This window comes from Xenia sp. Carnegie-2017, unplaced genomic scaffold (genome assembly GCF_021976095.1).
Source record: "Xenia sp. Carnegie-2017 unplaced genomic scaffold, XeniaSp_v1 HiC_scaffold_20, whole genome shotgun sequence".
Classification (NCBI taxonomy): domain Eukaryota; kingdom Metazoa; phylum Cnidaria; class Anthozoa; order Malacalcyonacea; family Xeniidae; genus Xenia; species Xenia sp. Carnegie-2017.
The window spans coordinates 12,846,738-12,871,273 of record NW_025813483.1 but is presented as its reverse complement, the minus strand read 5'-3'; the positions used below and the strand labels follow the sequence as shown (position 1 = coordinate 12,871,273).

The window sequence follows — 24,536 nt, the reverse complement described above, 5'->3', positions numbered from 1 at the left end:
ACTATGCTTCAATGCTGAATATGAAATAATGCGCATCTCAACACCGTCGATGGGGACTTTTCAGTAGACATTTTAAGAAGGAAGTGGTTAGCCATCCGACACCGGATGTGTTTACGGCGATAATTCTGAGAAAAGTATTTTTGTACCATCTTTTTAAAAATTACGTTTTATTTACTTTAGTTTATATATCGCCCGACCACAACGTTTTAAGAAAGCGTGATTCCTTTGGCAGTGGCGTAGGAACGGGGGGGCATGTTGCAACAGGCTCCACCTACAGGAGACGCCGCCACCTAATAATTTTGCCGCAGATCTACTATTAGAAGTAATTTGGTAGTTTTAAGTAAAATACTTGGTATATTATGTTGTGATGTTACATTGATTGATACAGTTACTGACTATATTACATTTGTAAAAGTTGTGACTTTTTGTATTATATGTAAAATGTATATTATTGTTTCCCTCTTATACTTATGATGCCGGACTGTGCCCTCTCAAAAATTACTTCTTTCTTACGCCACTGTTTGGTAGATGTCAAATTAAAGACAAGTTTTGACAAGTTTTGCATGTTTTCAATTTATTTTAACAAACAACACATGAGTTGATACAAGTGTTAGTCGCTATTCGACTGAAATCATTTTAATATTTACAAGCGACGGTCAACTCTAGTATTTTTCTGAAGTCAAGGATGATTGGAGACCAGAAAAAAATCAGTCATATTTTACTGCCAAACTTGTTTTTTCTTATGTAAATGATAATGAGGGTACTATGGGGATTGGGGTATTAGCCTTTTTAACCTCCCTTTTGATATATGTATGTAAACAGCGTTGTTGTCTTGCACTTAAGCTGAATTCCTTTGCAAATTTTCTCTTACAAAATCACTCATAAAGGTTTTTCAGTGGAGACTAACGACCACTGCGTAAAATGTAAATGCAATTGGTCATGTGAACATTAAAATGCTCTTTGTCGTTGACAATATGAAAACGGTAAACACTTATGCGGTTACGAACTATTAAAAATAGCGTTTTGTTTAATTCCGTTAAATATATAGTTGACACCTGCTACGAAGCTAATGTTTAAACCTATAAATTTTGTTTATTGTCTGTTTGCGTGCTCGGCTTGCACTCAATATACCTCTGAAGTAACTTAAACGTGCTTTCGAGATTTTCACCAAGCCGTTTAAAGTCTTTTTTAATCATGTTTTGACAATCTGCTATTGATTGAGTCATCGCGCCATCGCCCGAACTCTTACTACTCTTGACATTAACTACTGGCAGAAAAATTGTATCTGTCTGTTCATTTTTGCCGTGGATATTCTTCTTTTTTGGATTAACTCTTTTGTTTTCTCGTATTTCTGGAAAACGAATGGGTATTTTCGATTTAAAATACCTTTCTCTTTTCTTGCTGCTCTCACGAGCATTTGAATTTGTTTGCACATAATTCGGCAAAGGAGATACCATTGATGACTTGTCGTATAAAATACTTTCGTCTACTTCGTTTTGACTAGTTTTGCCTTCAAGCGTTTTTCTTGGAACGCAGTATTCAACTGCCTTGTGACTGGTTATTTGTTGAAACCTTTTGTTTTGTCTGGTATAGATCAGGGTTGTGTAAAAAATACCTTTTCGTTATGGAGACTCCTTTTATTCATGTTGGGCTCATTTGAGTGTTCATTGTACTTGGCTATCCTTTGAGCTTTTTTGTTGAGTTCTGAAATAATTTGCTCCTTTTCATTGTGCTTTTTGGCAGCATAAGAAGAAACTATTCCTCTCTCTTCATTTCTTTGTTTGTTGTTTAATTGAAAGTTCGTCTTGGATTTTTCTTGAGCTGTTTTTACTTCCGCTCTATTACTTGGTAGTATTAACGGCGGCACCCTATTTCGACTTGTCTCCGTTGTTCCACAATTTTGGGCTCTTCTCAAACGCTCTCTTTGTGATGCTCGCTTCCTCGATTTGCTTGTTGCTAAACGCCATTCTTCATTACCCACGCTTTCATTTGGAATAAACGTTGGAACTCGCGTAAACATTATCACGCCATTCATAAAAAGTAGTATTACAGGTTTCGAGTTATTTGAAGCAGTTTTATTAATGACCTGCGTACAAATAAATGATGTTTACTTTGCAAGGCAAGAGAGTCATTTACTGATAACGCCTTTGCGTGAGAGCAAATTATGAACCGTTGTTGTAAGCATCGACCGCCTTTTTAGTATCTCAAAAGACGTCAGTTGCTGTTTTATGTTTCTCGCATTGATGAGTTTTCGTGAAATACAGCTGTTCCAGTCGGGGACACCGGCAAGCTGTTGGCCAACAGGGGGCGATATTATGGAATCGAAAGTAAAATTATTTGCACATTGATGAATGAAATAATTGCGTTTGCAATGTAAAACTTTCCTATGCACCCTGATTAGTAATTGCGCGATACTACTTATACATTAGAAGTTAGTAAGTGTGAAAGAAAAGTTCTAATGAAACAAATGTCTGGTTCTTCGTTTCATAGAACAATGGAAGCAGGCTACGGACACCTCGTGTCTCTGCATTGGAGTGTCTTTTTAATGTTTTTCATGAAACTATTGTTTTATATGAGATTTTGATTTTTTTGGTGTAGCTCTTTCCATTGAGGAGACTAGTTTTCGAGAATTAGCTTACATAACGGGATAAATTGTCGTTAAAATGGTTATTCGTATTTGTGTTGCTATTATCCATGTAAATATTTGTATGTTGCCGTTAGATACCGTATCTTTAACGAATCAACGCCCTCTATTTTTTTGTCAAATCAATTTTAATCTTTGACTTTTGTTCATTTGAAAATAACAAAAACATTTCATTTCCCTTGCTTACGTTTACTATGATTGACCTAGAATCGTATGAAACCAACCAACAAATTATTTTTTGTGCTTTGGCTATGCTTTTTTTCTCGAAACTTCGATGCACTAACTCAATCGATCACTATGTGGAGCTCATGATTGATAGTTTAATATCCGGTTTGGAAAGTTGGCTAGCGGTTTTAAACATAGTGATAATCATGCCTATTCAGATAAATAATTAAAGTGTTTTAGAGAAATGTGAAATTCATGTTTATTTCTCTTAGTGAAATGTTTTTGAATGAAAGAAAATCGATTTACCTCATATGTTTTGTTAAGGAAACCTTAAACTTGAGAGTAAAGACGAGTTGGCGTCCTTTCGCTTTTGATTAATTAATGATTTATGATGAATTAATGTTGAATTCATGATGTTCGGTTTCCTCATTCAGTAAAAGATATCATTAAATTTGGCTGTCAAATGTCATATGCATGAAGCATTCTATTTAAGGCGTGCTATTTTATCTTTAAGCAAGTCTTTCTTCACCTGAAGCATTTTCTTTACATTGATTGTTTTTCATCTTTTCATTAACATTTATTCAGCACGTGTCTGCTCCTCGCTGGTGTCATTTTACGAAGATTTTACTTCGTGAAAAACACGAAGGGCGCACAATGTAATGAAGTTGGGTTGAATAACAGTGGCTGAATATGTAAATATTTTTGTCCGCCGTAATTCTTCTGCTCTTTTTAAAGCATTGATAAATTTATGCGACTCGTTAAAATTTTTCGTGTCGATTTACCTAAGATTGTCTCAACTGTTGAAAAATGAGACATCATTTTCAGACATGAAATTAGCAAAAAACGTAGGCATGCGCAAATGCATAAGTACAACTTCAAAAATCTGCATCCAGTCAACACGTATAAGATCAGCGAAATCACGGATTGCAACGATTGCTCCCGAAATAGTAGCGACGACGTTGTTTTAAAGTTTACAGCAGGTTTACAGTAGTCTTGCTTTAAAAGACGTTGAGTAGAACCAAAAAGATTTAGTTTTTGAACTTTTGCAACAACAAAAATAAGGAAAGATGTCTTCCCTTTTAAGAATCGTCATGTCTGTTTTATTTTACGTCTTTGCAGTGCTTAGATACGTATTTTATCGTGCCATTTCATCTTTCCTAACAGTTATCGTGCTTCTACTTGTATCCATTTTAATGTTCGCCACGTTTTATCAAGCTTATATGCCTGTGGTTTCTCACGTCAAACCTGTATATCTTCAGTTCAGGTAGGCAAAATTGGTTTATCGTCATTAAATGTCGAGTACACGCTTCCTGTCTTAGGACTTAACTTGAACTTGTTTCTTTAGCACTGATTGTAAAGATAAGATGTCAACGCTGTGCTCTTATCCTGAAGCTAGAGTCATGTTTGGCTCGTCAAATAAAGCTAACGAACAGAGGGTAATGTATCATCAAAGACGCGTATTTGCTCTACATCCATGCAATAAATTACCAAATATATATTACGGGGATTAAGTTCAATGAAAAGGTTTCGATGTTTTATTGCCCAGAAAGATACGCTAAACCTAACAATTATTACCGGGCAGAAAGGCATGTCAGTAGCGGGATAAATATCGTAATTTTTGGTTATTTTTGAACATATAATAAAACAAGAAAGCCATATCTTTCCTGCGGAAAATCGAACTGTCTTGTTAGTATTTTAGGAAGCTAATTTGCATTATTTTTTTTGTAAACACGATTAAAAATGCAAACGAATTCACGTTTCACAATTTTATTTTTCTTTATGTTTCCTCAAAATCGTCATGCTGTAATCATTTAGACATTTACGGAAGCTAAAAAGGGTTTAGGTTAATACTCGCTTTAATTATAAATTTTCCCAATATTCATCTTTTTTAGATGTTGATGCGAGGTCAAGCATATAAAGTATTTCTAGACATCGAAATGCCTCCATCGCCTATAAATCAAAAGTTAGGTAAGCTGTTCATTTTAAGGTTATTTTGCTTTTCGCCCAAATAAGCATTTTGTATTTTTGACTACTCTACGATCAATGGATGCCATGATGTTCAGTGCGCTTCCAGAAAACAAACGAGATAGCAATGAGCATTCAGGCATTTTTTTTCTCGAATTGTTGTATTAGCACTGTAGTTTTGTCGTTAGCTGATGGCTGTAAATGTACTCTTGTATGTGCATGTTATATTCGAATTGGATTCCAATAATTTCGTTAATTACGCATAATTTGAGCCAAATGATGCCTTTATTAACTTGACGAGAAAAGAAGTTGTTTTATATTTACGAAAACAATAACGAGGCAAACGAGGGACTTTGATCGGGTTATAAACATAAACGGTCCATTGCGTGAAAACCTTAAAAACCTCCCTTAGTAAACACTAAAAGTATTTTTTAATGTCAAATAATGCACCTCACTTGCTCGGTCCACTAACAATTATCAAACTACTTTGCAATCTTTCCCTCGCCCTGTTCGCTTGGTTAGAACAAAAAACTCCGTCCGATAGTTATAAAAAAGTCCATAAAAATCTAACCCAAGTAATCTATAAAATAAGAAGTTGTGTTCAGACAGAAATCATTTTAACGTCAGTGTCTACCGTCTATAATAGAACATAAACATACTATCTCTTTTATATTACAGGTATGTTCATGGTAAACATAGAATTTATTTCTGCAGATGGAGTGGTACTAAAAACATCTTCACGTTCCGTAAGTGAACTTTCACATTTGAAAAAACGTTGTTCTTTGATCTTCGCCTCAAACTTTATCATCATCATGAACGAGATTCGCGAACTCGTCCTTTTTTTTCTTGTAGTGTATGCTACCCTATGAGTCATATCTGGTGAAACTTTTTCGCACATTTTTTTTCTCTCTTCCGCTTACTCTCGGAATGACTGAAGAGAAACAAAAGATTGAAATGATTTTTTTCGACGACTATGTTGACGATTCCGTAAGTAAAACGAAAAACGTTTCCAAACTTCGAAAAAGGTCTTAACTTTGCCAAAAACGGTATAGCTATGTATTGCTGCAAATTGCTCTATTTCATCATTACCTACAATTTTATCATTTAAAACATTCCCTTCCCTTTTCTTAATTTTATACTCTCAAGAATGCTTTAAGGCATCAAGGCGTCAGCTCGCATCATCACGGTGTGTGGATTAAGAGGGTGGTGGTTATAAATTATCATTGTAATTACTGGTATTCATCTTCCCCGGCTTTTATACTAACAGTAAGCTTTTGATTTTATTACACAAGAATTTTTTTTCCGTTAGTACAAACCTGCTGTCCAGGCTAAGGTTGTCATCTTGACGAAACAAATCGAGATATATTCGTCCACGCTTCGTCTCCAGGCTTCATTCACTGGATTGAGGTACGTGGCTTTTTTTTTACAAAGCATTAAAAACATTCATATATTTTCTATGTGACAAGATATTTCGACAAATCTATTTTTCACCTCTTTATTTTGTAGGTATCTTATTTTCAACTGGCCTCTGGTCTTTTCATTTTTTGCCATTTTTGCAAATTTTATTACTGTCACCTTACTGTACTCTGCATGCGTAAATCAACTCGCACCAAGTTTTTATGCCAGCAACAACTCGCCGCGTGCTGAAGCAAGTACACCACAACGTGATACCGAGCTTCGGAACAACCGCAACGGTTCTTCGACTATTGGTAGAAGTTTAACTCCTGCTTCACTGGAGATGCCTCAGGCTGATGCTAATACGGTCATATCCAATGGTGTAACTGAGCTTATTTCTGATAATTTGAGAGAAAATTCTAGTGCTTGTTCAAGTTCAGAGCACAATGAAGACGTTGTTTCTAATTTGTCACATGTGCAAACAATGCCGTTGCCTCGGCGTAATAACAGGAGGCCAAATGTGGATGCAAGATTTGAGGACGTTGCCATTCCTGGAATTTTGCGAAATTTCGGAATTGTCCACCTTCATCATACGGCATAGGAAGACGTCGCTATGCTCGAGTTTCTTCTGTGAATCTTAAATTCCATCGTAGGAGAGAAAAAATTCATCGTACATCTTATAAAAAAGTTGATAAAATGAAATCCATGGCGCGGAAAGAGGCACAGCAACAAGTTTGCCATAATTCAAAGGAAATCGTAGTCGATCGTGATGTTATGGATACTGGCTCAGAGGTTCACGATCCTCCTTTATCTTGTCCAAATGTAAATAACGCGTCCTTTGATGGAGTGTCACTTAGTCATCTCAGTAGTTCGACTAAAACAGCGGACAGTAATAAATTGAAAAGGCGTAAAAAGCGCATGGACACAAATCACACAAAGCCTACTACAGCGCAGGACAGTAAAATAAGCACTTTTACACGAAGTGAAATACTTCATCGGGAGATTGTCGGCTGGCAAACACGTCGTAAAAACAAACAGTTTCGTTCTGACATGAATGAAGAAACCAGAGGGATTTCTCACGAACCTCGTTGAATAATAGGAAATCTTTATGGAAAAGTTTGTGTCTTATACCAAGCTGGAATGGATTCAAACTACCTCGAAGATCTTGTAAATATTTTCAGGGATCAATTGGGCCTGTTGCCCGAGGTATTCGAAACTGTGTATCAGATTTGGAGTTGACTACAGTGGAAAAGCATAGGCTGAGTGAGCTTAGTGGACAGAAAAGATCTGCAAGCACAAGTGATCTAACTTCTTTAGAAAGAACAGCTATCTCTTTATAGTCATAAATAAAGACATAACCAACATTTTATTATTATATTATTTTATAAATTAACCATGGAAGGTGAAAGGTAATTTGTTTTAAGTTTTTAAGAGATGTGTTAAGCACCTGTTTACAAATAATTTTATTTATGGTTTTCCTTGATGTGTACGTTAATGCAATCGAGCAGACTTCTGATTTTTCAACTCCAGTTTATTTTGAATTTTCAAAGAAATACATCTTTTTTTTTATATTCAAGATCGTAGGTAATATTTCATACTTATTTCAAAGATAAGGTTTTAATAAGTTATCATGTTTGATGACGTCTTTGTAATAGAGACCTCCGTAAATGATCTATTTAACGCTTGGGGTGTTAAATAAATTCTAGCAGTTATAAGGTGGTCGAGAGAGGGAGGCATTTATGTTATTCAAATCACCTTTGTGTGAAAAGACAAAAACACTCTAAGTAGACTGTGTCTGAGCCCAAACTAGAAACTATTGTGATAATGATGGAATAGTAATGTGGAAGCGGAGGCTATTAGAGACTGGAAGTTTACTTAAAGGAGGCCTCTGTTGGAAACTCACGCTTCAAAGTTCAAGGAGAGCATCAATTGGATCATGCAAGGGCTATTTGCCATTTTATTACTCCAGTTAAACATCGGTCAGAAATCAGAATTCAACATGGCTGCAGAGGAAAGCTTGTTTTCATTAGAAATATTTGTAGAAAATGTTGAGTTAATTCTTGTGAAGTGCAGGAAACCAGTCATAGCCTTTCGACTTCTCGATTTTCAAATGATTTCAATTTCTCCAGCTGAAAATGAACCAAAATGCTGCCATGGAATAAAGAAAATTTGGTCGGGAAAGTCGTGCTTATTCAAAATGAACGGAGACAACTTACAGCAAAGACTTCAAAGCTCTCCTTTGTATATCATGTTGCTAGACAGCACTTCTGAAAAAATGCTCCTTTTGGCCAGCACTTTAATATCTTTGGTAAAATGCTACGAGAAGGTTTTCAGAAGCATACAAGATAATGGCTTGGATTTCCCTGCTGTTTCTGGCGATCAAAGTACATTCGAAATGTTTAACTTGATGGGTTCTGTTGTTGCTATGATAAAACTAAGGTTAAGGTTATTTAGCTTTGGCTCAAGCTTAGGAGAACATGTTGATATCAGCATTGCAAGAGCAAATCAAACTGATGACTATGATAAAGGTACTGAAGACGATGAAAAAGTTCCTGCGGTTTTACAGACGGCTGTTGGTGACATAAAAACGCATTCACTGGAAAGCAAAACTTCTACTTCTATCATAAAAAAGGATGCATACGAAGCCTGCAAGTGTAACTCTATTGTAAAAGCTAATGCTCAAACTCAAACAAGCGTTAGGAATCTAGTAGAAAAGCAAACAGACTTAAACACTTTATCATCATCTTTACAAACTGTTTTGATTCCTGAAGAAAGGATTAGTATCACACAACACAACAATATTGTGAGACCCCCGCCATTATACTATAACAGTAAGTCAACATTTCCTATGTCAAATAGGGAATTCACATCAACCAATGACAGGGTTCGCCATTCCATGCAGACTAGTGGCAAAGCATTAGAGGAAACTGGAAATGAGTTATTAGGAGGTCAGATTGACAATGTTGATATGTGTTTAATAGAACCACAATATTGTGAACCAACATCATTAAATCAACCAAGTGGAAAAGGTTCAAGTCAGTGGGTCCAACCAAAGCCATCTAGCTACAGCAACCAATTAGCTCTACCTTTGATTGAAGCACTGCTTAAAGAACTCTCACTGATTAGGGATAGATGTGTGGAAAACTTTTCATCTCCACCAAATAATGGAAATGTGGTGTGTGCCCAAAGTAGAAACAAGTCAACAATTTCCGACACAAAAGTTGTTCATACAGTAACAAAGAAAACAGAACAACAAAAGACTACTGACAGCAATAAAATGACCAAATTTATTCCTCAAAGAACTTCAGTAAAAAGCAAATCTCGTGAAAGTAGGCCTAAAGGAGTGTTGATCTCAAGACGGATGCCATTAATGTACAAACAAACGCCATTAAGATATGGAACAACTAAAACACATCGACTACGACAGGCAAGAAACAAAAGGATAGCTCGTGGCGATTTGACAGAAGACCTCCAATTACGAGAACAAAGCCAGAATGAGTAAACAAGGCGTTTAATAGTTGACGTAGAAGCAAGACAGCGTAAAAATAATTTTTCTTCAAATGTTGCTCATTTTGAGGATATAAAAAGTTACACAAGTAATGTTACGAAAAAAGTACTTCCTCTTTGTGAGAATTATTAACAGGAGTGAAAGAAGGCCGTTCATTCATTTCAAACGGAGTTTTGTTTCTTCAACCATATACACCAACAACATTTGGGTCGTCAGCAAGGTCTTCAAAATTTATCTACAACATCCAAAATTAGTTACGGAAGGACAAGACATACAGGAAAGATTGGTTTGAATTTTTTAACAACAATTCTAGATATTGCCTTGAAAAGTTTATGTACTTCATTGCGAAAGTTCCAATAATGTTTAAGGTTTATCGCTCCGTTGCTTGAAGCAAAAATCGTGAAAATATTTGAATTAAGTGCTAGAATTTTTGCAATCAAACAATCTCCATCACGTAAACCGAATGTGTTGACGTATTGTCAAAAATTTCAATTTCTTTCGTTTTAATAGAATTTGCTTAAATAAACATAATATGGCAATATGAATAGAATTCATTACGCTAATAGATACAAGTTAGTGGAATTTTGCTAAGCTGATTACTCTATTGCTTGTTTTTACGAAATAGGTCTCGTGTTAGGCAAACTTAGGATAGCTAGTCTGTCTGAACCCAAGGTATATGAACTGCATTGCAGTTTCAATACTACTGTTCAACCATTTGTTGAGTTGCATCAAATGTTACAATGCTGCATTTCCTAAAACGATAGTCATTGCTTAACATAGTTTGGTAATCTTCATGTTTAGGCTTAAGCAACAACTTGACAACAACTTGATCGTTTTTAAAAAACTCTAGTCATTCATCTCCATTTTTCATTGATGCATTTTTATTCACTGTTTTAATTGTAATCTCACGTAATAGTTTTCATATCAAAAATATTTTTTAACGAAAAAACTCATTCGAAAAAATCTATCTTTTCATCGATATCCATATTATCGTCATCTTATTAAAATGATGGTCAGATGCAAGGGTGAGCAGGCCAAGTATATCAATCGATCTCACATCGTACATAGAACTCTCAAATGATTCAAATTTCATGTTCACACACACGTTCATAAGAACGTTTACCTGAAATATTTTTTTACGTGTGTAAATAATCAGTTATTCGTTTAACCAAAATATCCGTGAGCTCATCAAATCAGCTTTGCAATTCTTGATTTAGGATTAAGTAAATCAATCAGGAATCGTTAGATTATGATATTTTCGATGATCAATATGGCGGTCATATTTAAAATGTTATTATAATTTTTATGTAATTCATTTCGATAAGAGAATTGGCGTGTAGAGTATTTTATCATATTCAAAATATTTTAATTTTACGATGTGTTCTTTCATTAATGTCTTACGTCGTATGTATTCGCGGACATTTAAACAAACATTGTCATGTTACTATTTTTGTTCAAGATTCTTTGGGAGAGCTTACCAGAACAAACATACATATCCTGTTATTTTGCCTCGAAAATCTCGCGAGATTTCCATTCACGGTCATTTAATAAAGGACGAATACTCATGGCTAAGATATCTTAAATTATCCGTAAGCCAACGCAAAAAAAATTTGATCTTTAACATGTAAATTGATGAAACTTGGAACTGAACTTTCGTTATCAAAAATCGTTCTGTTTTTCACATTTGCAGCTCTTTTTATTTTAGGAAGCAAAGAGGTTGATGGGAATAGAAAACCGGTATGTTTATAACTATGTGTATAGAATGGTTTATCAAACCCTTTAGTTTTCATCAATAGATGTGATTAAGTTTTGCAGAGAACTTCATGAAGGACACTCAGCAATTTCAATCTGATTTTGCGAGAAAAATGGAGAAAATTTTCAAGAAATATGAGAGTCAATTTAATGAAGACCATCTTGTGGTAATAGACTTGTTTATTTTAGTATTCAATATTGAAGTGAAGATCCCTCTTCACCATGTACAACTTGAGTATATAAAACTAAAAAATGTGCAAATAGTTTTGGCCTTCATTATTCATACCCATAGCTTTCCTGTTTCATAAGGCTATCTGCAATGGCCAATCCTGCAATGGTCAAATAAATAACAAAGCTTGCTGCATATGCCTGCATTTCAAAATATTTTAAAATGCATTTTATTTTGTTTTAGAGATACGGAAATTACCTATATTACACCAAACAGTCAGAAACCAATACAGATTTCTTAGTGCATTATAGAAGACATTTAAATGGTTGGTAGCATATCTCCTTTTATATTTATTTCTACTTCAGTAATTGCAGAATTTGTAGTAGTTGTAGAATATTACAGAATTTGTGTCTTTTTTATCATTCTTGACTATTAGGTACCAGTGAAGAATTATTGCTTGATGAGGCAAACGTCGCTAGGCTTTGGGATCACTTTGGTGTGAAGGTCATGAAAATTTCACCATCTCAAAGGGTAACATGATTTTTATCATATTTAAAACTATAGATTTATATTTACAACAGGAGGTGTAGCCACCTCGGTCAGAGTTTGTATTTTGCAAATGTCAGACGTAGGAGCGACATTGTTTGAACAGGTCCAAAATTCAGATTAAATACTTGAAATTATTGCTTCCACCGGAAATATGCATTATTTCCATGAAATTTGTGCAAGTTTTACTGACTATAATCAAGATGCTTTATGTTTATATTTCTCCTGACGTTATAGTCTTGGCTTTATTGTCTAATGGTCATGTGTTTTTAGTATGTTGGGTTTATTGTGGATATATCAGGATGTGACACATATTGTGGGATTCTTGTGGACACTGTAAAAAAACCTGGTACAATTTTGGAACAGCTATCAAGTGTTAGCTTAGGTAATACTAAACATATATTTCTCCTGCTTCTCACGCTTGATGCTTTTTTGGAAGTCTTTGAGTACTGGCAGTACACATTTTAGAGATAAAAATTATGAGAAAATGGGCCAGAATTTCAAAGATATTTATTTTAGTCTCTTTTGGTTGTGTGTAATTGGCATCATGAATGTGTGGTAGAAATATCTTTTTCAATGTTAGGTACCTTTGTCAAGATCATAATTATAACTTTATTTCCTATAATTTTTCTAAATCATTTTAACTAAAACTACATGCATCTTATTATTGTATGACGAAATCATGAATTTTCTCAAGCAATTTCGTCTGTTGTAATGAAAACAGTTAAAATAAACGAAAATTGACCATTTTATGTGTAGTAGCAGTTTTTCAAAGTAATTTTTATCATATTTTTATCATATTTATTTTCATTTTTTTATCATACAGCAAAGACATAATTTCATTTTCAAGAACATTTTGAACATTTTTAGAATGGTCGTCAATGGATGATATTCTATACTATTCCACATTTGATAATCTACATCGAGCTGATAAAGTATGGAGGCATAGAATTGGTACAGACTTATCTTCTGACGAGTTAGTTTTCACAGAAACTGACCCCAGGTTGTGTATGGTTTGTCTTGTACTTTTATGCGTCAGTTTTCTTTCTGGTTGTAACTTGTTGTACTCTTTAGGTTCTTTGTCGATGTGAGTTCAACAAAAGACGGTCGTTATGTGACCATCAATTCAACTTCGAAGACCACGTCAGAGGTATTTTTATTTTGGGAACTTTTACGATAACTCATTGAGTTTAAGTTTTGGTTGCCATATGGAAGAACAATGTGAGATACAAAGCATCAAAAATTGACGACGTATTGGACGATATGGATGTATCATTATGAAGTATAATTGCTAAGGAATTAAATGGTGTGTCGAAAAACAGGGATGGATGTAGGTGAGGGTGTGTGCATCCCTCCTATCGTTTGCTAGCTGGAGTGCAAGAGAGGTGTCAATTTCCCAACAAAATACTAACATACCAAAAATTTAGGCATTGTGATTAGCGTTTAATTGATCACACTATCAAAAATCTCCCCCTTATGCATAATAAAAAGGCAACAGAATTAAAGAAAAAAGTTTGACATGGTACTGCTATAAGTAGCCACCAAAATTTTTTCATTTACTGCTCCTGCACTTTCACGAAAACGTTCCTGGATTTATTCCGAATTTAAGGTCATCCATCCGTCTGTCTGTTAAACATTAAAAATGAAACTATTTGGTCTTTTCTGCTTATATGATATTCTTTTCTTTTTTTTTTGAAAGGTACATTTGTTAGATCCAAAAGATGTGCACGCTACTGCTAAACTTGTGTGTTCAAAACAGCCTGGTATTGAGTATTTTATCGAGCATTGTAATGGTCTATTTTACATCCTTACAAATCATCCAGACGGTGGAAATTATCGAGTAAGTGGAACATTTACGTACATGGTAGTGGAACATTTACGTACATGGTAGTGGAACATTTACGTACATGGTAGTGGAACATTTACGTACATGGTAGTGGAACATTTACGTACATGGTAGTGGAACATTTACGTACATGGTAGTGGAACATTTACGTACATGGTAGTGGAACATTTACGTACATGGTAGTGGAACATTTACGTACATGGTAGTGGAACATTTACGTACATGGTAGTGGAACATTTACGTACATGGTAGTGGAACATTTACGCATGGTAGTGGAACATTTACGTACATGGTAGTGGAACATTTACGTACATGGTAGTGGAACATTTACGTACATGGTAGTGGAACATTTACGTGCATGGTAGTGGAACATTTACGTGCATGGTAGCGTCTATTTAGTGCGTATGCATATGAACGGGGCGTGGACAATGCGTGTAGTTCTGTGTAGAAGATACCTACGCTGTTGCTTTGTACACATGACAGTTGGGAATCTGAAGTTTTGAGGTTTGGTTTCTGAAACAAGCATGCTAGTTGTACATGGTTAAAGGATTATGCGTGTTAATAGTTCTACTTATGCCGGCTAAGATAACAGAAATCAGTTAGCTAAGCGTCAATTGAACATTGCTTTCATATATAAAAGCTGTAAAAGATATTTCTCTTGTAGGTCTTTTCAGCGACGGAGAAGGATCTTTTTGGCAAATGGACAACATTTTTAAATGGCTCGAATCGGGTATTTCAGTCAATGGTGTATTTCTTTTCCTTGTAAAAATCATATTTTATCGAAAGTTATTGCAAAGTGAAAATCAAAGTCCGTTGTAATTGGATGGATAGTGTTGAACAGTTAAACTTTCAAACGGCGTTGTAACATTATGTCATGAAATAATATAAAATTGACAACGATTATTGACTGATTTTCTATATTCGTATGAAACAAATTGCATTTGCTTTCAAGGTTGTTCTCGATGATATTGATATATTTTCGGAGTATCTTGCTATTTACGAAAAAGAAGATTTGAAACCGAAATTAAGAATTATTCCATTACGCAACACCAAAGATCATTACACGATTGAGGTACTTTGCTCTGCTGTCGTGTTTATTGACTTATAAATTGAACATTTACGTGTTCATTGAACAATGAATCGGCACAAGTCACTATCGACGTTCAACTTGAGAATTGACGGGTTGATTTTTCATTGTCGTCAGTGTGTTTTTGGCTGGCATAAACTGTAAATCATTTTGATATCCAGCATTGCCTTATTTCCCATTCTTGAAGTTTTTTATTTTTTCTCCAACCTTTCTTTTAGTTTGATGACACAATTAGCGTACTCACTCCTGGTTGTAATATGGTGAGTTTTACTCGTCGAATTTTACTATTCACTCTCACTTCTCAGTTGACCATTGCAAAAAAGGTTTTGCAGGTTATGAAAGCTATGTTGTCTTTTTTCCTTTTTGTAATTGAAGGACTTCAAATCCGATGTTATTGAGTTCATTACATCATCTCCTGTGGATCCGCCAAAATTGATGCAGTTGAACATGCGTTCAAGAGAAATGGTACGATGAAATTAAAGTAATAATACAGAAATAAGATACTCCTTGACTCCTTTAAATTTTTTACATGATTATTATAATGCCACGATAAAGTAAATGGTTTGAACCCGGGAGTGTCGTTACATGTTTGTAAATGTAGATCGTCCAGGTTGGTATTGTCCTGAGAAGGACTGTTTTTGTTGTTGTTGACTGACGTTTCGACAACCTTAGCGGTAGTCATCTTCAGATTCAAAAATGACTCATTTTTTACTCTGTAGTCACATTTATACTCCTTCTCAGGACTATACCAACCTAGACGATCTACATTTACAAACATGTAATAATGCCACGATATTGTCAAAAATTTGAAAGAAACAAGAAACAAAACGACATTTTTTAGCTTGGCACGCTTCTTTGGAATGAAAGGAATAACCAGATGATTTACTAAGTGTTTTGAAGCCTTTATCTAAACACAGAAGCATTTTGTTGAGTGTTTAGTATAATGTCATGTCATGACTTCATGATACTCATTCTCTTGTAGAACATTCCTACCGAAAACTCAAAAAATGTCAATGGTATTGAATCACGGTATTGTCGAACAACAGTTACGGCTGTCAGTCAGGTGATCATTTCCTTTGAAGCCGTAGGGTTTGAATAGAAATACAAAAACCATTTCGTTGTGTTTTTATATAGGATGGAACGAAAGTACCTGTGACGTTGTTTCACCAAAAAGATTTACCTTTGAATAAAGCGCATCCTTTGTTAGCTTTTGTTTACGGTAAGAAAACTGTTTTCTCATGAAAGGTACATAGATAGTAAAACTTCATTTACCTGTGCTATCAACCATTTTTGTAAGTGTTTGGAAACTGTTTTTCATGTTATTGATGCGTGATTGTGGCAAAACGTTTGCTCAGAAAGAGAGTAAACATTGTTAAAAGATGACTGATACTGATAGAATAACTATTTACTTACTAAAACTAAAACTGGAATTTTAACTCATGTTTTTTAGGATCGTATGGCATTAATGTGAACGTGGAGTTTCAAGCAAAGAAATTTCATTTGCTGCAAGAAGGATGGGTTTTGGCGTATTGTCATGTAAGGTAGCGCCTATGCTATGGATGGTTAACACTTATGCATTATAAATTATCGTTGTGTCGTTGCCGGACTCACAGGTTTGGAAAAAACAAGACAACGCGATATGAGTGGAGAAGAGTGCAGAAAGAGGAGTGGAGGAAGAGGAGAAAGAGGAGTCAGGAGGAAGAGGGGAAGAAGAGTGAAAAGATGGAGGAAAGAGGGAAGAAGGAAGGAAGGTGGAAGAGAAAAGAGTGTAGAAAAGAGTGTGGAGAAGAGTGTAGAGAAGAGTGTAGAAAAGAGTGTGGAGAAGAGGGTAAAAAGAGTGTGGAGAAACAGTGGAGAAGATGAAACAGTGCAGGAGACAGTCTATGAGTTGAGCTGCAGCATTTTTTCTTTAATACTACTGTTGAGAGGTAGTCATGCTTTTATATTTTTATTAGAGGCGGTGGAGAAAAGGGTCGACATTGGTACCACCAGGGTCGACATAAAAATAAGATCAAAACATGTGAGGTATTTATGTAATACTTAGGTTATCATGTTTATGGTTGCTGTGTGTTGCTATGACCCGTGTGCTTATGATCCATAACTTCGTATTGATTGAATACAAGGTGATGACAGATAAATATCTTACCGACGTCTTTTTATTCACACCGAGACTGCATGTGTTCCGTAAAGCACATTTTACTGCTAGACATATTTCTAAGCCAATCCCAGAGAGTGATTTTACTGGAAGAGAAGATTACCATGTAATGAATGATCCAAAACAAAGCTTTGGACAATTATGGGGCTTCTCACTGGACCAATCACACTTACTCTTTATTTTTTAAAGGATTTCGTATCGTGTATAGAAGCGATCCATAATGAAGGCTACTCTTCGCCTTCATTAACGGCTATTTTTGGAAGCAGTGCTGGTGGATTTCCTGTTGCAATGATGTGCAACAAATCGCCATCTCTTGTCAGAGCAGCAGTTTTAAAGGTAGCCAATATTTTGGTATCATTTCTGCAGAGATGGAATATTGCCTGACTGACAGACAGAATTATGTAAAACCGTATTTGGTTGAACTAAAATTTCTATAGGTTCCATTTGTAGATATGATGACTGCTATGTTGGACGAAGATTTACCCTTAACTGCGCAAGAGTACGAAGAATTTGGCTGTCCTAGGTATGGAATCTAATGGCAAAGTTCTATTTTACCTTGTTTAAATTAGTTATTATGAAGTAATTCTATAGAACACCTTTTTTTTAAATTGTATTATGATCACAGGACTAATGCTGAAGACTTTGATAATTTGATGTCTTTGTGTCCATTCACGAATATAACAAAACAGGTATGTCATATTCTAGCTACGTGTTATTGTCACTGTCTTTTCAAAACCATTAATGGTGAACTATGTAAAATTAGTGATTTATATAAAACGTCCAAGTCGGTTTATTGGCCAAAAGATAAGTCTTTTATTGTAGCTGTTTAGCCTAAAGCACACTGGGCACTCGCTTCGGTTACGCGTCCAGAACAAGTTAGTAGCACACCTGCGTCAGCTAGCTGATCAGAATATCTTTGATTGAATGGTGCAACGTCTTTTTCATGAGCTTTCTATATAGGTTTGGGGAACGAGCTAGCTAATGATATGCTATGCACTAAAATTGAACTCCTGGTTAGTGAATATAAAGTACGTAGCACTTGCATGTCCGATATTTTTCGTCCTAGGAGTATCCCAGCATGCTTTTTGTGTCATCTGTGAATGACGTTAGAGTACCATTTTGGATGTCTCTAAAGTATGTTTCTAAACTTCGTAATGTGAACGAATTATCGGAAATATCGTATTCTGGAAAATGGATTCTACTGAAAACCGATTTCGATGGTGGACATTTTGGTAGCGGGTCATTTGAACAGGTATAGCGTAAGTTTGGCTTTTCCTAAACCGTATCATCCTCCAATATAAACAAAATTGATTGAATATGTACCAATTTATTAGTTTCAAAACTCCGCTCCTACTAGTACTTGAAAAATTTCAAATGATACATGTGGATATTATGAATGAGACACGTAACGTCAGGTGTGGTTAGCTGTCTGTCAGATACAAAGAGAGTAAAGAAGTCTAATCGACTCATTAAATTTCACAACTGATTCCACCTTTCAGACCATTTTGGCGTACTTCGATCGAATAAAACATAAACTCTAAGCATTTTTTACCTCAGAATGGTCTATTACATATAAAAACAAAGTAGAAAGGCGATTCCATGTGACAATGAATCATCCATCTTCTCGTCCACAAAGAAATAGGCTAAAATAGTGTTTGATAAACAATTCTTTTTTCTTCATTTCTTTCATTCAAGTTTGTCTTCATGTGTCTAAATTCTTTTCTGTTTCAGACCTCTTTTATCTATGCTTTTCTGTATAAAGCTTTTGGACTAAAATGAAGGCCATTTTATATGGAAGGTTAGTTCGATTTCACTCATCCCCCGTGTCGTTTTATGAAAGAATATATTTCCGGGGAACTGTAGTTATTTGCATTTCCAAATTGCCTCCTGGCCAATGCCTGGCCACAATAATCAGCAGCATAACATTTCACGGATCATTAACTGATTCCGTTTCTTGTTAAACTGAAAAAATTCGGTTGCTGTTCTTCTTTTCACATATTATCATTTTAATGTGTGAACATGTAAGATGCAAGATAATATCGATCTTCAGTCGCTTCATGTAATCATGGTTTAAAGAATCACATAATTTCTTGTTAATTACTCCGATTTGTATCAATTAATTTGACTATTTATTGCCGACACCAATATGGTGGCCCCATTTCCTTTGGCGAAATTGTTGACTTTGGTAATGCGACAAACTGCAAAGCCAGTCGCCAAAGGAATTAAATCTTTGGCGAGAAAGAGCGCTGTATTCAGGAAATATGTTTGCGTGCTACCCGCCCAAAGTAAGTGGTGCATGATATGTTTGCGCTTAAAGTATTTCATTGAAATGTGTGCAACTCCACGTATAGCTAAGTCAAATGCTGACATGTATTACTAATTACTTAAGAACGTGCTGTTTGTATAAAATACTTCTCTCATGTCAAAGAGATGTTAAAATGACAATGTTTTTAAATGACATTCTGTCATCCCACCATGAAATATGCCCCTGTATGGTGTTTGAAACATTTGACGTGCTTTCTAGCTTATCATTGGATGGAAATGAGTGTAAAGATGCGGTTTCTTGGCCATAAAGGAGTACCAGAGATTAAACCATTGAATGAACGCAGTGCTGTTGAGCTGGGTGCTGAAGCCCTTGCCGAGGGCTTGGTCCTTGGCATATGTATGACTCTCATATGTATTGAGTTTCGACGAGGTAAACTGAAAGAAGCTCGTAAAGAGAAGGCAAGTTTAGATGAAAAAATTGCATTGAAAAAACAGGTAGAGGATTTGGAATTGAGGATGGATGCTTTTTCAGCAAAGTTTGAAGACAAAGCAAGTAAGGATAGCAAAGAATAATTGGAATGGTATTCCTATTCACTCAAGTCTCTGCATTTGACTTCCAGTGCCCATATACAGATTAATGAAACATATAACGACTGATCCAATTTATGTTTTTAATGCAAATGGCCGAACACTGTTATGTCTATCACTAGCAAATCCAGGGAAGTCAAAATATGTTACTAAAAATATATTTCAAATTTTAAATACTTTAAAGCTAATCTTATTTTCTAATATTTTTCAGAAGATTCTAACCAATAATGTTGTTATGAAGGTATTTTCAATGTAAAATGAGCCTTTAGAATTTATTTTGGTATATCCTAGATCAGTCCATCTGACTCGGATGTCTATGATCTTTAAATTGAAATCTCTAAACATCATTTAAAACCCTAAGCTTTGTTTGTTTTGGAATTAATGTGCAATAGCAACTATTTGGGCTTTATTAGGATTAATAGGGGAATTAATTTAGTGATAGTTCATTTTATCGAATGATATTGTTTTACCACCATGACCATGTTTTTACTTTCCTAATTTCGTTATATCAATTGTTATGGATTTTCCATCTTAAGTGAGCCTTGTTTTTTAGTTTGCATCTTTGACAGTAATTCAGTTTTTGAATCATTCAATTGTCAATATTCATTAATATATATTAATAATTTACAACACGTCACTATGAAATCAAGATGGACGACTTAGTGGCGTGACATGGCGTGACTGTATCGTGATCGTTTGGATCGTTTTTGCCCGGCCGTGTTTATCATGGTGTAAACCTATAAAAAAAACTTGATGATTGTATTTATTCTGTGATACTATGTGTTTATTATCTACATATATTACGTATAACCTGAAGATCGAGTTGGTTTGCATATTCAAATTTCAAAGCACTCCTCAGTGTACGAACAGTATTATTTTACTCCTTTTCGGTCGGGTCACAACCATTTCGTTATTTGTCCTTATTTTTGCATTTCAATCAACGGATGTATCGATCTAATCGAAGCCTGGCGTCAAGACACGTACCTAGTTTTTGTAATTAGTCTGTCAGCTGCTTTACCCTGTGAAGGAAGCGGAAGTAAAAACAAACAATCGCTAAGCAAGTCGCCAATCAGATGTCGTTGTTGTGAAAACAACATGTCATGATGTGGTGTGACATTTGACTTTTTTGGACTCAAATTTCTTTAGCGATAAAACATGTTGTCGTTTGTTTTAATGAAATTCTGTCCGATGGCATCAGCAAAACCAATATATTGAGTAAATTAAGGGGCACAAGCTGAAGTTTTAAAATGGAAGACTTAGTATTGAGTTAACAAAGAACACTGGTGAGAAATGGCCATCTTGCCTTACTGAGCTAGTCTGTAGAGGTTTAATTTTGTATAAAAAATAAAGAAACTGAAATACTGCAGACGGTTAATTGCGTTAATTGAAAATGGGCTGCGAGGATAATGCCATATTTTATTTCGTTTTTGCGTCGGTGACGTTTTTCGTGTTTATGGATATGAGTTTCTTTGGAGAGATGCAAGAACAAGGTCTAGCAGCGAACTCATCAGCTGTCAAAACATCGAAATCAAGGTTCCCTATTAAATCGGTAAAGTTACGAATGCAGGACCATATTAGTCATTACGTTTGGCTGCCTTTATCTGAGAGCGTTGATACTAAATACGAAATCTCCAAGTATTCTTGGGTGAGTCCGAATTTAATAAGCGGCCTTCATTTGATCGTCGCCATAATCGCTGCACGCCTGATTTACGAAGATAACATATGGGTCCGTCGAATCGGTTGTATAGTGTTTGAGTTTCGCTGTTTTCTGGATATTTTCGATGGCGTAGTTTACAGAGCACAATCTAACATGAAAACTTCTTTTGTAAACGGCTGGGGGACGTATGGCTATTTTATCGACGCAGCAGCAGATTTCATAGGCTGTATTCTTGTTTTATGCGCGTGTATTTTGTATTTCATGAAACATCCACCAGTTAAATACCGGGAATTTTCTAACGAAGACTACGAGACGGCACTAATGATCGACTATCGTGGCAATTTGAATAGTCAGTTCAAGGAGAAACTGGTCGTATTTTACGAAAACAAGAAGAAAGTCCTTATCATGATGATCGCTTTTGGCGTTCAAGTGTCTGCGCGATCGTTTTTCTGGGATCATTTCCTATACGAATATCATACGTTACTGGAAGTGAAGTCAGACGCTATTTCACCGGTAGGCGTGTGCAATATTACCTTATCTCTTTTTACCTTTTTATTCCGCTTTGTTACGACGCTGGCTCGCACTTGTGTGAATGAACTTTGTAAATTGCGTGTAATTTTAAACGTGTACAAACAAGCGTGTTGCAATCATTGCAATGTTGTAATAAACACATTTTGTTAATATACAAACTGCGTTAATAATCAATCCGGAAATTAAGGTTTTCGTGGAAGAACAAAAATACTTCTTTGTTCATGCGTCAACGGAAACTGTTCTTCTACAATCTTGTTTAGTAAGTGTAATATTGGTTATAAACAAATATTTCATATGAATGAACCAATGAATAGCTATCGAAGCAATTGCCATTTGCCTATTTCTTTGTTGTACTTTAAAATACTCATCAGTTGTTTAATTTAATTATGCCCATGGACAAGGACAAACTTAGAGAAAATATATCTAGCTCCTATGCGTTAGGACATCTTTTGTGCCTCTAAAATTCACTGCAAATCGATTTATACGAAAAACGACATTGTATTTTTTTAGCATATATATATATATATATATATAGACCACATCTTTTGTGCTCGAAAGTCGCAAGTTCGAGCACGTAAGTGGCCTCTTGTAATCATTAATATGCATAAACTTTAGGAAGTACTCATTGTGACGCCTGTTCATGCTGCACATGATACTTCATATTTTGACATTTGCCATAATCGAGTATTGTATCTTTCTTGTTCCTTTCAAAACTCTTCAAGTTTATGGATTATCTTGAACTTTGCAGACATTGCAAGCCGAAGCCTTGAGCTTCCACAGTACTTGGGCTGCTCTCTGGCTCTGGAAAATATGTGCTGCAGACATATTCCTGGAGTTGACAATTGTATCGATATTCTTCAACAAACTATGGGTGCGTGTAGCTAATTGTGTGATTGCGAAAATTCATAGGTTAACTTTTAAAAGGAAGGGAACATTTTAAGTTATTGATTGATATTTTAGAAATGGGTTGTACTTGTGAATTATGCCGGGCCACCTGCTTTAGCGATCGTCGTCGTTCTGTCGCAATTACATGTGATAATGGTAAGTAAATAGCCTGAATGACCACTTCCCGTCATTCACTTATTGTTCCCGGATTCTTGATAACTAAACACACTAAAATTCATTGTTGAGAGACCGCCACGAGTATTTTTGCCTAAAATTTATCGACATATTTTGCCGACCTGACGTAACGCAATGAATTTCAATGGTTTGTCTAGTTGCAGAGACCGCTGAGGCTGGTAGATTACACCCCTCTCCCTGTTTCATTGAACTTTAAAAAATCATGACAAATATATGTTTTAAGAAAATAAAGTGGGAGCAATTTCGCGGTTCATTTCACCCACCTCCCCTTCATCTAAAAAATGCTTCGCGGTCCCATGTTTTGAATGAAATTAATTTTAATAATTTCATGACTTGACAACTCTATCATAATGAGTGTATAAAGATCTTTCTCACTCATTTCGTTTCAGGTACGACAGTATCTTGGTGTTTGATGTAACTGAAACGTCTTTTCAACACTTACCTTGAAATATAAAACAGAGATTTGATGATGCTGTTCTTCCTTGAACTATTTTAAACTAATTTTTCCTGTAACATTTTATTATTATTAATTAAAGTTTACCTCATCAGGCGTCGTTAAAGGTGGGTCGCACACAGAACGTTTCTTTGTGTAAGGTCACGTGACCATAGCCACGTAGCGACGTCATGGAAAGGAGGCTCTCTTGTTTTTACTAGAAAGCATATTAAAGTAGTATTTTGTATCTCAAATTAAAATTTAATTATATAGCTATGACCATGACTGCTTAATTTACTCTTATTCAATGATTCTAAAGCATTGTTTTTTACCTCGTATAAAGAAAAACAGTGGCAACAATGCTCGAGTTCAATTTTGGTTTGTCCAGTGAAAGTCCTTTATGTTGAACGATATCCTTTGTGTTCAATGTGTAATCATTGAGTATATTTTTTGGTAGTGAACACCTCTTTCTTTTATTCTCGTTGCTATTATCATATAAATGATCCAGAATAAAACTGCTGGTAGATTGCTGTGCAATTTTCCCTTTGGATATGGCTACTGCCTTGTTTTATTGTAGATTTGACAGGTTAACCTTGTAATTCACAAGGTCAAGAATAGTTCGGTGTGAAGTTGTTGAAAATTGGCAAGTATTATACCAGGCGTTCAAGGGTAGAAGCAGATAAACGCATGTTAACCTGCCATGATTGGTTTTAAAAGGATTAAGAAGCTTCTTTAAAAATGTGTGGGTGG

General features: G+C 35.3%; 5 protein-coding genes and 1 long non-coding RNA gene across 7 annotated transcripts; 5 read left to right on the top strand and 1 right to left on the bottom strand.

Annotated features, from left to right (window-relative positions):
- The first annotated feature begins 3,876 nt into the window (after window positions 1-3,876).
- Window positions 3,877-7,745, top strand: LOC124441712 (seipin-like). Its single transcript, XM_046992179.1, has 7 exons — window positions 3,877-4,073; window positions 4,155-4,245; window positions 4,702-4,777; window positions 5,453-5,520; window positions 5,627-5,761; window positions 6,084-6,181; window positions 6,281-7,745. Exons 1-7 carry the CDS (start codon window positions 3,877-3,879, stop codon window positions 6,768-6,770), a joined length of 1,155 nt encoding a protein of 384 aa, XP_046848135.1. The 3' UTR covers window positions 6,771-7,745.
- A 403-nt stretch (window positions 7,746-8,148) lies between these two features.
- Window positions 8,149-10,206, top strand: LOC124441905 (microtubule-associated protein 10-like). Its single transcript, XM_046992382.1, has one exon. The coding sequence runs from the start codon at window positions 8,169-8,171 to the stop codon at window positions 9,669-9,671; it is 1,503 nt and encodes a 500-aa protein (XP_046848338.1). The 5' UTR covers window positions 8,149-8,168; the 3' UTR covers window positions 9,672-10,206.
- Window positions 10,207-10,956: 750 nt separating this feature from the next.
- Window positions 10,957-19,840, top strand: LOC124440924 (prolyl endopeptidase-like). 2 transcript variants are annotated; one of them, XM_046991348.1, is made up of 23 exons: window positions 10,957-11,266; window positions 11,383-11,414; window positions 11,485-11,596; window positions 11,842-11,923; window positions 12,035-12,129; window positions 12,418-12,529; window positions 13,015-13,147; window positions 13,219-13,294; window positions 13,844-13,984; window positions 14,655-14,720; window positions 14,943-15,062; window positions 15,296-15,337; window positions 15,453-15,542; window positions 16,060-16,140; window positions 16,212-16,296; window positions 16,528-16,618; window positions 17,033-17,102; window positions 17,422-17,568; window positions 17,670-17,755; window positions 17,858-17,921; window positions 18,299-18,484; window positions 18,964-19,030; window positions 19,757-19,840. In XM_046991348.1, exons 1-22 carry the CDS (start codon window positions 11,054-11,056, stop codon window positions 19,009-19,011), a joined length of 2,172 nt encoding a protein of 723 aa, XP_046847304.1. In that variant the 5' UTR covers window positions 10,957-11,053; the 3' UTR covers window positions 19,012-19,030; window positions 19,757-19,840. The 2 variants fall into 2 exon arrangements, 1 of the variants encoding a protein (XP_046847304.1); XR_006946818.1 differs by lacking the exons at window positions 18,299-18,484; window positions 18,964-19,030; window positions 19,757-19,840 and having other exon boundaries at window positions 17,683-17,755.
- LOC124441710 (optic atrophy 3 protein homolog) lies at window positions 19,379-20,070 on the top strand. The gene is made up of 2 exons (XM_046992178.1): window positions 19,379-19,517; window positions 19,757-20,070. The coding sequence occupies exons 1-2, from the start codon at window positions 19,379-19,381 to the stop codon at window positions 20,068-20,070; spliced, it is 453 nt and encodes a 150-aa protein (XP_046848134.1).
- Window positions 20,071-20,154: 84 nt separating this feature from the next.
- LOC124440926 lies at window positions 20,155-21,029 on the bottom strand. Its single transcript, XR_006946819.1, has 2 exons — window positions 20,897-21,029; window positions 20,155-20,822 (listed from the first exon to the last, which is right to left on the bottom strand). It is a non-coding gene; the product is annotated as an uncharacterized LOC124440926 (long non-coding RNA).
- Window positions 21,030-21,180: 151 nt separating this feature from the next.
- On the top strand, window positions 21,181-24,071 carry LOC124440925 (ceramide phosphoethanolamine synthase-like). Its single transcript, XM_046991349.1, has 4 exons — window positions 21,181-22,255; window positions 23,022-23,144; window positions 23,234-23,314; window positions 23,743-24,071. The coding sequence occupies exons 1-4, from the start codon at window positions 21,476-21,478 to the stop codon at window positions 23,764-23,766; spliced, it is 1,008 nt and encodes a 335-aa protein (XP_046847305.1). The 5' UTR covers window positions 21,181-21,475; the 3' UTR covers window positions 23,767-24,071.
- Window positions 24,072-24,536: the final 465 nt, after the last annotated feature.